At 26.6% G+C, this 13,391-nt stretch overlaps 2 protein-coding genes across 2 annotated transcripts; both read right to left on the bottom strand.

The window, feature by feature from the left end:
• Positions 1-2,289: 2,289 nt before the first annotated feature.
• On the bottom strand, positions 2,290-3,244 carry LOC148226502 (putative chitinase 10). Its single transcript, XM_088203536.1, has 4 exons — positions 3,179-3,244; positions 3,055-3,107; positions 2,844-2,981; positions 2,290-2,781 (listed from the first exon to the last, which is right to left on the bottom strand). Exons 1-4 carry the CDS (start codon positions 3,183-3,185, stop codon positions 2,335-2,337), a joined length of 645 nt encoding a protein of 214 aa, XP_088059662.1. The 5' UTR covers positions 3,186-3,244; the 3' UTR covers positions 2,290-2,334.
• Positions 3,245-7,905: 4,661 nt separating this feature from the next.
• Positions 7,906-13,103, bottom strand: LOC148226503 (uncharacterized). Its single transcript, XM_088204609.1, has 8 exons — positions 13,013-13,103; positions 12,902-12,948; positions 12,678-12,827; positions 12,340-12,606; positions 9,699-9,792; positions 8,710-8,762; positions 8,494-8,631; positions 7,906-8,431 (listed from the first exon to the last, which is right to left on the bottom strand). Exons 1-8 carry the CDS (start codon positions 13,017-13,019, stop codon positions 7,985-7,987), a joined length of 1,203 nt encoding a protein of 400 aa, XP_088060735.1. The 5' UTR covers positions 13,020-13,103; the 3' UTR covers positions 7,906-7,984.
• Between the last annotated feature and the right edge of the window lie 288 nt (positions 13,104-13,391).

The raw sequence follows: 13,391 nt of genomic DNA on the forward strand, positions 1-13,391 counted from the left end.
TTTGACAAAAAATTATGATTATATAAATAATAAATATATATAAAAAATAAATTTACAAAAATAATATATTTTTAATTTTAATTGTAATTTTATTTCCAATTAAATAGTATACTGTATAATGCGAATAATTTATTGCACAATATCACTTTGGCATTTATACAACTATTATTTGTATTTAAAATCAATTCAATCATAAATTATACCAAAATTTAGTTAATTGTAGTAATATAATAAAAACGCCCAAAACAATGGAGAAGAACCGTAAAAGTAATCTTGTATTTTTTACTCACACATACAATACTCACACATACAATATTAAATATATTAGACTGGGCAATAAACTAATAGTATATATATATATACATATATATATTTATATAAATAGCTTAGTAAGAATATTGAATCTTTAGTCGAACATTTAGTATCAAAGACAATTCAACATAAAAATGATTAGTAAATCGATTTAATGATTGTAATATTTTAATTTTAATTTTTTTTAATAAATATCTATATATATATAAATTAATATAGAACCAAAACTATTGTTTATGTTGGTGCTAAGTGCTTATTTAGCTCCATCTAAGGTAAAGTGTTAAGCTTAACATTAAATTTATTATATATACATGTATTTTTAAACTATTGCATATATCTGAAATACAGGCTCAAAAACCATATATTTATGTTTTATAAATGCGATTGGGGTAAGGCCTACTCCATGGATTGTCCAGGTGGCTTGCATTTCAACACCACAATACAAGTTTGCGACTGGCCCAGAAACGCGAAATGCTCTTGCTTTGTTTAGAAGAAACCGATAGTGACACTAATTTGTATCACAGCTTATTAAAATGTTTTTTTTTATTATATAAATATTAAATGTATGTTTTAATTTCATGGTATATTTCTTTGTTTTTCCATGTATCATATAAAAAATATATATGTCTAGAAACATCCAACGACTAAACTGTTGTTCGAAATTCCATTCATTACTGTATAATCCCCGATTAAAATATCGTCAAGAGTAATTTGAAAACAATGCCTAATAATCTAATATAATCCTATTGTGTTTTAATATAAACGTGCATAAATTCGTAGTAAGACGGAATAATATATAATACACATAATATTCACAGAAAACACATATTTGATATAAATTTTATTTCAATAATATAATATAAATATATAATATTATTATTAAAAGAGCAAAAAATTAATAAATTAAAACGTGTATAAATTTACTTAATTGATCATATGTTTTATCATTGTCACTTTCGATGAAAATTTTCTACATAAAAAGATCTATAACTGTATACTAGAACCAGAACTTGAACTTATTTATTTACGGTCAAAAATCTTTGATTTTCTTTTACTAAATCCTTAAATGGTTATGTTTCATTTGGTTCCCTAGTTTCGAAATGACAGGTCAGGAAAATGCAATGACTCTTTAAAAACTAAAATATATGTATAAAATGATATAATATAACATGTGTTTTAGTTATCTTGAGAAAAATCCTTATTTAATATTGTACAACTATCCACACTACTGACAAAAAAATAATACTGACTAAATCGTTTCTCTTAGTCACTTGCAGACAGAATTGATTTTCAAATAAAAAAATGTATTTTTTAATATTTAATCTTACAAATATCTTTAAAAGTAATATTTTAACATTAATATTAATTAAAGCGTGTTTATTTATACACGTTATTCCAAAATTTTAGATAAACGGCAGAGAAAATAAATTATGACATACCATATGCCATTCATATTTTTTATTTCATAAACAAATTAAATACTTATGTAGTTGTTTTCTAATCTATCATTAATCAATTTTTATTTGCGTGGAAAAAGTGTAAAGTTATATAGAACGGCCCATATAAATAAATTATTAAAAATTATCTAGATAATCTTATTGTTATTTGGGATAGTGTACTTGTTTTAATATATAATTAATTATAATATTTTCAAATAAAAATAAATTTAAATGGGATATATACAAAGTTTTTAGTAAGCTATTGATTTGCAATATAATTTTAAACAAATTTTTGCCCTAGTGTATTAGTTAATTCATAAATAAACACTTAATTATATTATATTAGAATAAAAAAAATGTATATAGCTATTTATGTACTTATTCGTAAATTTTATCATACTATCTACTAGAGTGGACGCGATTAAAAATATTTATGAATTGTCTACTAGATCTCGTATTGCCGTCTGAGATCTAGCCCAACTTACATTAAATAAGACACATTTTTAAACATTATTCAATATTTTATTATAATCTTCGATTACATAGAAATTATGTTATTCAATATTATTTATAAAATTACTCTTTAGTAGCAAGAACATCCGGCTTTATCAGGCCAGTCGCAAACTTGCAATATGGGATTGAAGTGAAGTCCTCCAGGGCACTCGTGCAAGTACGCCACTCCCCAATCGCACTTGTAGAAGAGTCTGCAGTCAGATTGGTGCGGCAAGTGGACAGCTGGCTTATGAGCCTCATGTTCTGGGCAGATTGGGCTTGAAACTGCATAGCATGGCCTATTGGGATCTGGTGGTGGACTCGCTGTAGTCGTTGATGGATTAGTTGGCTGGGTTGGTAGATTTGTGGATGGTGTAGTGGGCGGCTTAGTTGTCGGTTTGGTTGGTTTAGTGGGCTTGGTAGGTGGGGAGGGCGGAATTTCCACAGATTCGCTGCTGGAGCTACTTTCGCTGCTAGAGCTGCTAGAGCCTCCTCCGCCGCCAAACTTGCATTTAAAATTTGATGGCCAATCACAACTCTAGAACAAATAAAAACAATCATAAATATAGATTACCTTCAAGTATAACTTAATAAGCATACCTGTTTCTTAGGGTTGAATTCCAATTTTCCCGGACACGTTTGCAAAACTAGTTTTCCATTTGAGCACTTGTAGTAATGCTTGCAGGTTTGCTCGTGTGGATAAAAGTTACCATTTTTGCATTTCGGTTTGTGAGAATGCTGATGTGTAAAAAAATTGTGATTATGAAATGCATTTCAATAAGTAATACTAATTATTATTTTCGGTACTTACCGCTGATGATATGGCAACAATGGCGACCAACAGAAAAAATATTGCTACCTGACCTAACGCAAAAAATAAATATTAAGACTTTTATTTTCAATATTATTGTAATATTATAAAAAAGATTGTTAACCTTTCATCTTAGATTTTAAGATGATTCAAGAGAAATCGTTGCTCTACAACTTTTCTAGTGAATAATGATTTTACAATACTTGCTGTGTTTATATATAGGTGTTTTTTTATAGTAAACGCATTGCTTATCTAATAATGAACAATGTTTTTGGTATTAAAAACGATTATGTGTTTAGAGAACATTGTAAAAAAATAATCGCATATTACAATAGCATTTTTGATATATTAAATTTTGATATTTAAATCATGTATATATATAATAATAAGTTATGTTTTATAGTATATTTAATCCACAAATATAAGATAAAGATTAAATAACTTTATTACTTAATTAATTTTTATCACTGTCTAAGAACAGTTGGTATTTTTAAAAATACTATCAATACAAATTCTAACGGTGATTACATATTTCTTGTTTTAAATTAAAATAATACTATGTCCTTAATTTATATTTCAATTATTGGCTATATCGAAATAATTTGCACTCGTCTATAGAATAATCGGATTATATTAGCTTAAATTGTATTTTTAGCGTATTTATTTCTCGATCAATAATCGAAGATTAAATAAAAAAATAAAATAGAAACTCGTCTGCATGTTTAAGTTGCTATATTTCTATTGATTAGTAATGTTCTTCCAGGTAATGATTTTGAATGATATTATCAATCGTAATATATCTTGTTAAATAATTAGAGATAATACTGTCATTTTATTGATTTACTTAGAACTGATCATTTTTATTAACTCTTGACAATTTTGACAAGATTACCTAATTTTTTTTCATTGAAATCGAAAATTATAACTGATACACTATTAAAATTTATATCAAGCTTACCTAGATATATTTTTGTGGGTATTATTGATAAAGACGCATTTATGAGCAATCACTTAGATAAATATGAATGTTAATACAAATCATATAAACATTTTATAGTCACGTGGATAGAATTTTCTGCTGAGATAATTTCTGCAATTGAACATAAGTTTTTTAATTGTGTGTGACAACTAAACTTCACACACTGCATAACATACTTTATGCCGTTTTTCCTAACTATGATTTCACAAAAAATCTACTATTTTATAAATATTATAGTTAAAGGTATGAGTACGTAATTACTTTTTACTCTTTCACACGTATTCTTTTCTATTTTCTTTTTTGAAATCCTACTATATTATATGTATCGGTCAAGTAAAAACTTATATTACGAATTACTTTTATAGGTAAATTCATATACATAATACTTGTTTGCATCATCTTAGTCAAAATTAAAGAAACACTCATTATTAACGGTTTTTATGAATGCCGTATAAGAAAATCGCGTTATTCAAATAATTTAATCCATGTGAAACGATTTGAAAAATAGCTAAAAATCAATGGGGTTCTATAAATAAAAATATTCCAATTAAGACTGTTGCACCAATTACATGCACACAATTAGTTCAAAATATTGTTGGATCCTAATTCTTCAGTAGCATTCTATGACAATTAACCTTGATGGTTTAATATATGTGTGTTATTGTATTTTACTTGGTTTTAATAAATTTAAAAATAGTTTTACTATGCCATAGGATAATTAGTATTATTTTTAGCAACGCAGACTAAGATTAAAAATAATATTAGAGGTAATAAAATAAAAAAAAATGTGTAAATACAAATAAGTTTGTATTTTTATATGAACGGTAACCAGCACAAGTAAGCTGTTCTTCTGTAACTATTTTTACTGCATTTTTCGAACAGTTTCAATAAGGGATGCCAAAAAAGCCTTCAGGAGAACCGCGTTCAAAGAATGTGCCATTTGAGAATACCCTTTAAAGCCTTAAATATCTTTATTTCCCGGACCTACGACTTCAATCGCCTACCTTCAAAGTACTTCGCTTTTATGTGATTTTGTGTACTGTGCTCAGAAGTTATTTAATTATGTGAATGACGTGCTGAGACGCTATTTAATTATAATATTATTTGAATTTGACATACCTTAATCCACTCCGAATAATTTGACTGCCCTAAGAAAATATTTTCTATGGCAGTCAAAAAATAATTTAATAAGTATTTCTATATTTTTTGTATAATGCCTTTACGACATATTTATATACCTTTGATTATGTTGCATAAAAAAAATGTTTTAAATTAAAAATATTCTTCAAGTTTTATTGGTTTGTTATAAAAAATAGTTTCACGTCGAAAATTGTGTATTTTTTAAACTTTGAAGCAACACAATTTCTTACACAAGCCAGCGCGATTTTTTTTATAACTTTCAAATAAGCAAATAATTATAACATAGCTACTATTTTTTTATCAAGCTTTACTTATATCTACATTATCGTATATTGCTTACAATAATTAAGTAACTTAAAACCTTCTCACATTTAAAGCCAGAAAAAAATAAGAATCATAAATTTTCATATTACGATACAAATATAATAATACACTTATAATATTATAATTATAATTATAATATATATAAAAATATAGATTTTGGTTAAATTCAAATTTACATACGAGAACAAATAAAAAACTTCGCCACTTGATATTAGTAGAGACTACACTGTGATATTTTGTGAACTGTTATTAAAGGCTCTGATAATTTGTGGCTTTTGTGAAATTTTATAAAATAAACTCCTAATCGACATTAAAAAAAAATAGAAAAAAAATTAAATTGTGCAGTAATCAAATACCTGCCCAAAGAGAACACTAAAGCAATTTTTCAAAAACATAGCTATCACTTTAGAACATCTCATTCCGCATTTACAATACGGAATTTAAACATGAGCGAAGATGCTTTGAATTTGTGCAACACAGTGAAAGGTCTGCAACTGTTACTACTAAAGAAAACAGATTCTTAAAAATCCCAATATTGTCATACCAGATCAATAGATCAATATTGAAGAAAGAGTAAAAGCTGTGGGAATTTTCTAAATTTCTTGAAGTAAGGATATAAAAATAATCAAAAACGGTTCGTCTTTTGCCTTTCCATTTTAATACAATGCTGATCCTATAGATTTATGAAATATTTATATTTATAGATGAGACATGGTTTCACCATTATCAGATTGAATTCGTTACAATATATGAAAGAATACATGGTTCACCATCTATTAAAAAATCAATAATGCAGTCCTCAGGCAGTGATATCTCTGTGAAGAATAATAATAGTGAGTAAGCCTAATAAGGATCGAACAATACCAATACAATACTTTTCTTACTTGTTTCACACGCTTAAATGCAAAATATGTGATTCAACGCAAATCACTCACTTTATAAGTTGCCATAACTGTTATTTGTCAGTGCGACTTTAAATTAATATTTCAATGTTCCTATTAACTGGATCTGGCTCTATCATTTTTCACCAAAAAAATTGCATCAAGTGTAACAGAGTATTTTACAGACCATGGCAGTTAAAAATTTATTGATAAAATGTAGATACATTGTTAAAAATAATCCCTATTATGTAAATTGTAATAATATTTTTAACTGAATTAAAATATATTAGGAATTTATAGAATTTATTAAATTAAAAATACATTTCACGAATAATTTTATATGAGATTCAATACTAATATAGTATATTTTTGGCTTGGAAATAAATTTCGGGTATTTGCAAACAAATCACTTATCTCCAAAACGTATAGCATAATATTAAAAAAAAAAGTTTCTACTTACTTGATTATGCATTTTTAGAGATTCTAGTGTTATGCAAAGTCTTAAATATTTATTATGAGTATAACTAAAATACATATACAATAATTCTACTAAACAATACATGTATTATGGTTTCCTGAATTCAATTGTGTGTTAATACAATTTATTTTATATATAAATCTTTTTGTGTTGTATTAATATTGTTTGTAAATTAAACTTATTTTTAAATGAGATATTATTATAGATGGTAAATTTTATTTACAAAGTAACAATGAAAAATATTTAATAAACTACTAAGTAAAACGTACATAGACCAATTATAATGATAGTCTGATATGAATCCGTAAGTTAATGTGAAAATTAAAATAAGAGATTTTAATTAAGATATAGTTGCTCATTTTAAATTTCTATACGAAATTGTTTTATTTGATAAGGTTCTTAATAACATACTTAGCTTATTAAATAAATAATACGCTAGATAAAGAATTTAATAAATATATACATATAAATATTATTGCTGTTATATAAATTATTTTTTAATTATTTAATAGTAAACTTATGTGCATTTGTATTCAGAAAGATTGCAATATAGCAAAACAGAATGCGTTATTTTATTAAACATATTTTAAATAACAAAGGATTTTTATGGAAGTATTTTACTTTACGTTTAATTATCGCTATACCAGTGTAAATGCAGTAGTTTTTAGCTTGCAACTTGAATAATAAATAATATATACTTGAAATATATAGCTTGGCGGTAAAACTAGCTCAACATTTATAATCGAACGTCATATGAAATCAATTTTTTGCCTGATTATTCGGACAGTATAAAACCTCAATTAGATATTTATGTGCAATATATGCTATCCTAGATATTTTTTAAATAATCATAGTTTATTTTTATGGCACGATGTTAAAAATGTATAACTTTTATTCACTTTATAGTCGAGTTTATCCTACTGTCTAAATCCAGGGAAAGTTTCCACAGTGTAGCCAGAAAATGTGATAAAAAAGAGATTTTCTGCTAAATCTTGTTTTGACAACTAAGATCTAACTCTTGAAAATATGTAAAAATAAGAATCTTCAAGCTTTATTCAATATTTTATTATAATCTGCGATTACATGAAAATTACATATGTTACTCAATATTAGGTATAATATTCCATTTTAGTAGCAAGAACATCTGGCTTTATCAGGCCAGTCGCAAACTTGCAATATGGGATTGAAGTGAAGTCCTCCAGGGCACTCGTGCAAGTACGCCACTCCCCAATCGCACTTGTAGAAGAGTCTGCAGTCAGATTGGTGCGGCAAGTGGACAGCTGGCTTATGAGCCTCATGTTCTGGGCAGATTGGGCTTGAAACTGCATAGCATGGCCTATTGGGATCTGGTGGTGGACTCGCTGTAGTCGTTGATGGATTAGTTGGCTGGGTTGGTAGATTTGTGGATGGTTTAGTGGGCGGCTTAGTTGTCGGTTTGGTTGGTTTAGTGGGCTTGGTTGGTGGGGAGGGCGGAATTTCCACAGATTCGCTGCTGGAGCTACTTTCGCTGCTAGAGCTGCTAGAGCCTCCTCCGCCGCCAAACTTGCATTTAAAATTTGATGGCCAATCACAACTCTAGAACAAATAAAAACAATCATAAATATAGAGTACTTTAAAGTATAACTTAATAAGCATACCTGTTTCTTAGGGTTGAATTCCAATTTTCCCGGACACGTTTGCAAAACTAGTTTTCCATTTGAGCACTTGTAGTAATGCTTGCAGGTTTGCTCGTGTGGATAAAAGTTACCATTTTTGCATTTCGGTTTGTGAGAATGCTGATGTGTAAAAAAAATGCAATTATGAAATGAACTACAATAAGTATAATATTATTAATTATTATTTTTGGTACTTACCACTGATGAAATGGCGACAAACGCCACCAATAAGCATAAAAACACAAGACGTCCTAATTAAAAAAAATTATTGTTAATGTTAATATAATATTAAAAATATTACTTTAATTACCTGTCATTTTATATCAAATGCAGATTCAAAATATCTTTATTTCACAACTTCTCCAAAGAAATGATAATTTTGCCAATTTTTATTGTGTTTATATACTAAAATGAAAATACAGTTCGATTGGCTTATCTTAGTATGTAATATGTATTATTAAAGGATAAACCAAGATTATATGGGCAATTGTGTTAAGCTTAATAGCTTATTACAATTATTAATAATGTGATATCACTAAATTTGATATAAGTTTTATGAAGCTCAATTTATTTTAATATTTGCCTTGTGTTAAACTGTGCCATTTTCAATCAAAATAATATAAACTTTTTACTTGCTACTGTTATATTGCTTAATTTCCTACTATTAAATTTTAAACATTCAATAAACATTAAAAGTATGTATTGAATAATATACATATGTACAAAAATAATAAGCATATAATAATAAGATAATGAAATCTTGTAAATATGTGTCTTAACATAATAGGATTATATTGATTAAAATATTATTGTTCATACAGATAATATAATCAGGAATTATACGAATATTTTTGTTCGAAATTTCAGTTGCTTAGTTCATCTTACTCGAAGACATTGTGTTTAATGGTAATACGTATTGTATAATATATACATTCAATTAAACATTTTTTAATTGCAGCTGCGATATTGTATATCGTTAGAAATCTGATAATTTTCTCATTAATTATTTACTAGGTTCATATGGAACAGGATTTGTTATCGTGGGTGAGTTTGTACAAGCGCATTTTTATGTCAATCGCAAACTTGTAAAATCGTATTGAAATGCAAGCCACCTGGACCATCCATGGAGTAGACCTTTCCCCAATCGCATTTATAGAACTTATAGGTTCGGCAAGTGAATTGCTAACCCATTGGGATCATCGACAGGACGATTTTCTGGATGAATCTACACGGTTTGTGTATACCAGGAATAGTTTTTGGTGGAGAAGGGTTTACTTCACACTAAAAATTCATTGGCCAATCGTATACCTATAATTATATTTTTAAGTTAATATATATTTAACTATAAGTACATAAAAATAATTAATTCACCTTATAATTATTATTTCACGTCAAATTACTAGGGCATGTCATCAATACTGGTTCTACGTAGTTGCATTTATAAAAATGTAAGATTCATGAGCTAAAAGACCACCATGAGGTGAAAAATACATATGTATGTTCTTTAGACCTATGTTTTATGACATATAAACTGTTAGTGGGCTAAATAAAATAAATTTCCTACATATAAATGTTATATTTGACCTCATATAAGACCGATGAATTCCCCAATACCAATACAAACAATACTGTAGGTCCTGTTTATAATATTTATAATCATTTTTAATTCAATTTAATTTTTTTTTGGTTATATTCTTTGTGACTATTTGTCTTTAAAACAAAGTTTTGAACTGATGCTTCAATAATATGCGGTTTATATACTATTGGTTACATAAAATTATATTAGTTTATTACCAAATTGGGTAAATTTAGAAAATAAACGGAATTATTTTCTTATTGTTTTATCTGCTCTAATATATTACCATTATAAGCTGCATAATATAAAAAACCACCAATAATAATCGTATTATACAAACAAATAATAAATTGATAACGTTTATTTGTAGTATTTGTGTTGTAAAGATTAAATTTACTATATAATTCACAGTCATATAACATACCATTTTAGTCAAATCTTGCCTTTTAGCTAAGTAACGTTGCTTTTTTTAATTCAATTTTAGTTGTTAATATTATTAAACATGTTCAAACAATTGGTTTCTGTGAACTTTTTTACGCTGATTAATTTTATAATTGAGTTTGTTTTAAAGAAAGGGTTACATTTCCTAATTAATTGTAAATATTATGTTCAATACATTAAATAAGAGCATCCATTTTGCTTATAAATAAATTATTAATTTTTATTTAAGTACAAAATAATATTATGAAACGAAAATCAGAGTTCTACAAAATTTAAACAGTGTTTTAATCAAATTTTATTTATAACATTTACCTAATATAAGTTTTAAATTTTAAAATGCGGCTTAGTAAATAATCAGGTATTAGAATTGGCCGAAAGAAAATTATAAGTAGTTAAAAAACCAGTTTCGAAAACACATACCTAAATATTTATTTGAAATAGGCTAGGAATGAAAATGTTTCTGTATCGACAATTAACAAGATTAGACTCAAAACCCGCAATGGATCACTGAAACACTAACAAAACTTGTAATACTTTTAAATGGACTTAAAAGATTTTAACAGACAGCTCTTATTACTGGGGAATACAATTGCTTCAGACGCTCGCTACTCTAACCGGACTATGCTATTTTTAGGATCATAATCTTGACTGAGAATAGTATCGATATCTCAGACCTAATTTCAATGAAAACTTAAAAAAAAACAAGATTTTTTAGATGTATTATATCAAATTATATTATTGTAATAACAATCACTTGAAAATATCCATTTGTACTTGCGTGTTAATTTTGAAAACTGTTTTTATATTTTTACGTTTTTTCTTGCTTGTGGATAGCGTTATGCTTATAATATTTCAGAAAATTAAATACAGTGCATTATCGTAATTACTGAAGATTTAATAAACCATTTCATTTAAAAATTAAATTCCGTTAGTTTTTTCATTTTATCAAAAAGCAAAATTTCTTATTTTCATCTAAAGTAATTAATTGTTAAAAAATATATAGTTTAACTTCAGTTTATTTTAAAAATACCACAAATTTTAATTTATTTATTAAAAATAAAATATTATAACGTTTATTTTTATAAACTGTATCTAAAAACTATAAGTATACATGTATTTATTATATTTTTATGTTTTTTTAGACGATTAGATAATTATTAGAAAAATAATAATTTATTGCCTAGTATTATCAATTAAAAATAGTGAACATTAGTTTTAGAAGTACAAAGAAAATAAGTCGGCGAATATCTCAATAACTTATAGCTTTGCAGCTGAGTCGTATTTTTTCGACCCTCTTTAGACCGGAGATTAAAAATAGGTCTTGTTCGACAACAATTGTCGCAGAAGAGCAAAACTTACCTTAGAGCCCGGCCTCACGATGAAAAAATTTATTTTATGTGTATGATACGATTGCACAGGAATCATGTATTACAAAACTCTTAAACCTAGCCAAATAATAACAGCAAACTTATATTGTGATCAGCTAGAATAAAGCCTTAAACATTATAAATTTTATTAAATTTTTCCAAAATATTACTATTTTATCTGAAATTTTATTGATTTTTTAAATATTATTTTTAACTAAATTATAGTTTTAGTAAATGGTTATGATACAAAAAGAAGTGACCAAAATTTAATAAAAAATATGTAGCTAGATACTAAAAATTTTACATATAGAAATAAAAAATACTTTTGTACATTGATTTAAAAAAGAAACAATGTTTTGAGTGTAATTTAATTTATTAATTTATACATATTTTTATTTATGAATATCATGTCAAAATATCTAGATAATGCCTTTATTTAATTTAACAAGCACATTGTGCTCTCCATGTCCAATCACAAACATTCATTATTGTACTAAAATGCGTTCCAATACCACACTCTTGCTCAATAGCCTGTCCCCAGTCGCAAGCGTAAAACCTCCTACAATCTTTAGGATGAGGTAGCTGCACTCTAGGTTTATTTATTTCGTGTGGTGGACAAACTGGATCTGGGATTTTCTTGCATGGTACGTGAGGTAATGGTACATTGGTATTAGAACCACTGCATCCAGCGACATCTGGCCAGTCGCATGACTTAAATAAGATCAATATGCATTACATTAAAAATATATAAAATATTTTAAATTACTATTAATATTATTTACATCTTTTAGTGGATTGAATTCAAGCTTTTCAGGACATTTCATAAGATAAGTATCGCCGTTTGAGCATTGATAAAAGGAATTACAGTCACTCTCATGAGGGATCAATGTGACTTCTCCTTCATATCCATGATTCAAGCACGGATTGTGAGCCTATGTTTAAATAATATTTTTAGTAACATAATGTATGTATATATATTTAAGTTAATATGTAATTTAATTTATACCGAAACACAACTAACTGCGAATAGAGCAAAAATCATAAAAGTAGATACTGAAAAAAAATATTTATAAGTATATTATATTATTATACAAATAAGATATTAAATAAAACTTACCAGCCATTTTTGAGATGAATGCTTAATTGTTATTTTTTCTTTATTTCTTTAAAGACTGAATTGTAATGCTCGCAATGGCATATATATAAAACAAAATTATCTTTTCTGATTTTAATCAAAGATCCGATGGATGTTTGCACGTTATTATCAAACAAGAAGCAACTCGTGCAAAAAGTAAGAATGACAAACAAGATAAGTAGCTTGATTGATATTACCTTGATAATTTATCGATGTATAGAAAAAATAGCAAAAACATTTTATAAGATTTTTACAGTAAGGATGACATACTATTTATATAAAATTAAATAATTATTATTTTTCTCCTTATTGATTTTTATTTTTTTGACTTGTTACTTTGAGGAAAAATAATGACAAATAT

The sequence above is a fragment of the Plectrocnemia conspersa genome, unplaced genomic scaffold, assembly GCF_051122295.1.
Source record: "Plectrocnemia conspersa isolate PC_06_02 unplaced genomic scaffold, ASM5112229v1 ptg000014l, whole genome shotgun sequence".
Taxonomy (NCBI): Eukaryota; Metazoa; Arthropoda; class Insecta; order Trichoptera; family Polycentropodidae; genus Plectrocnemia; species Plectrocnemia conspersa.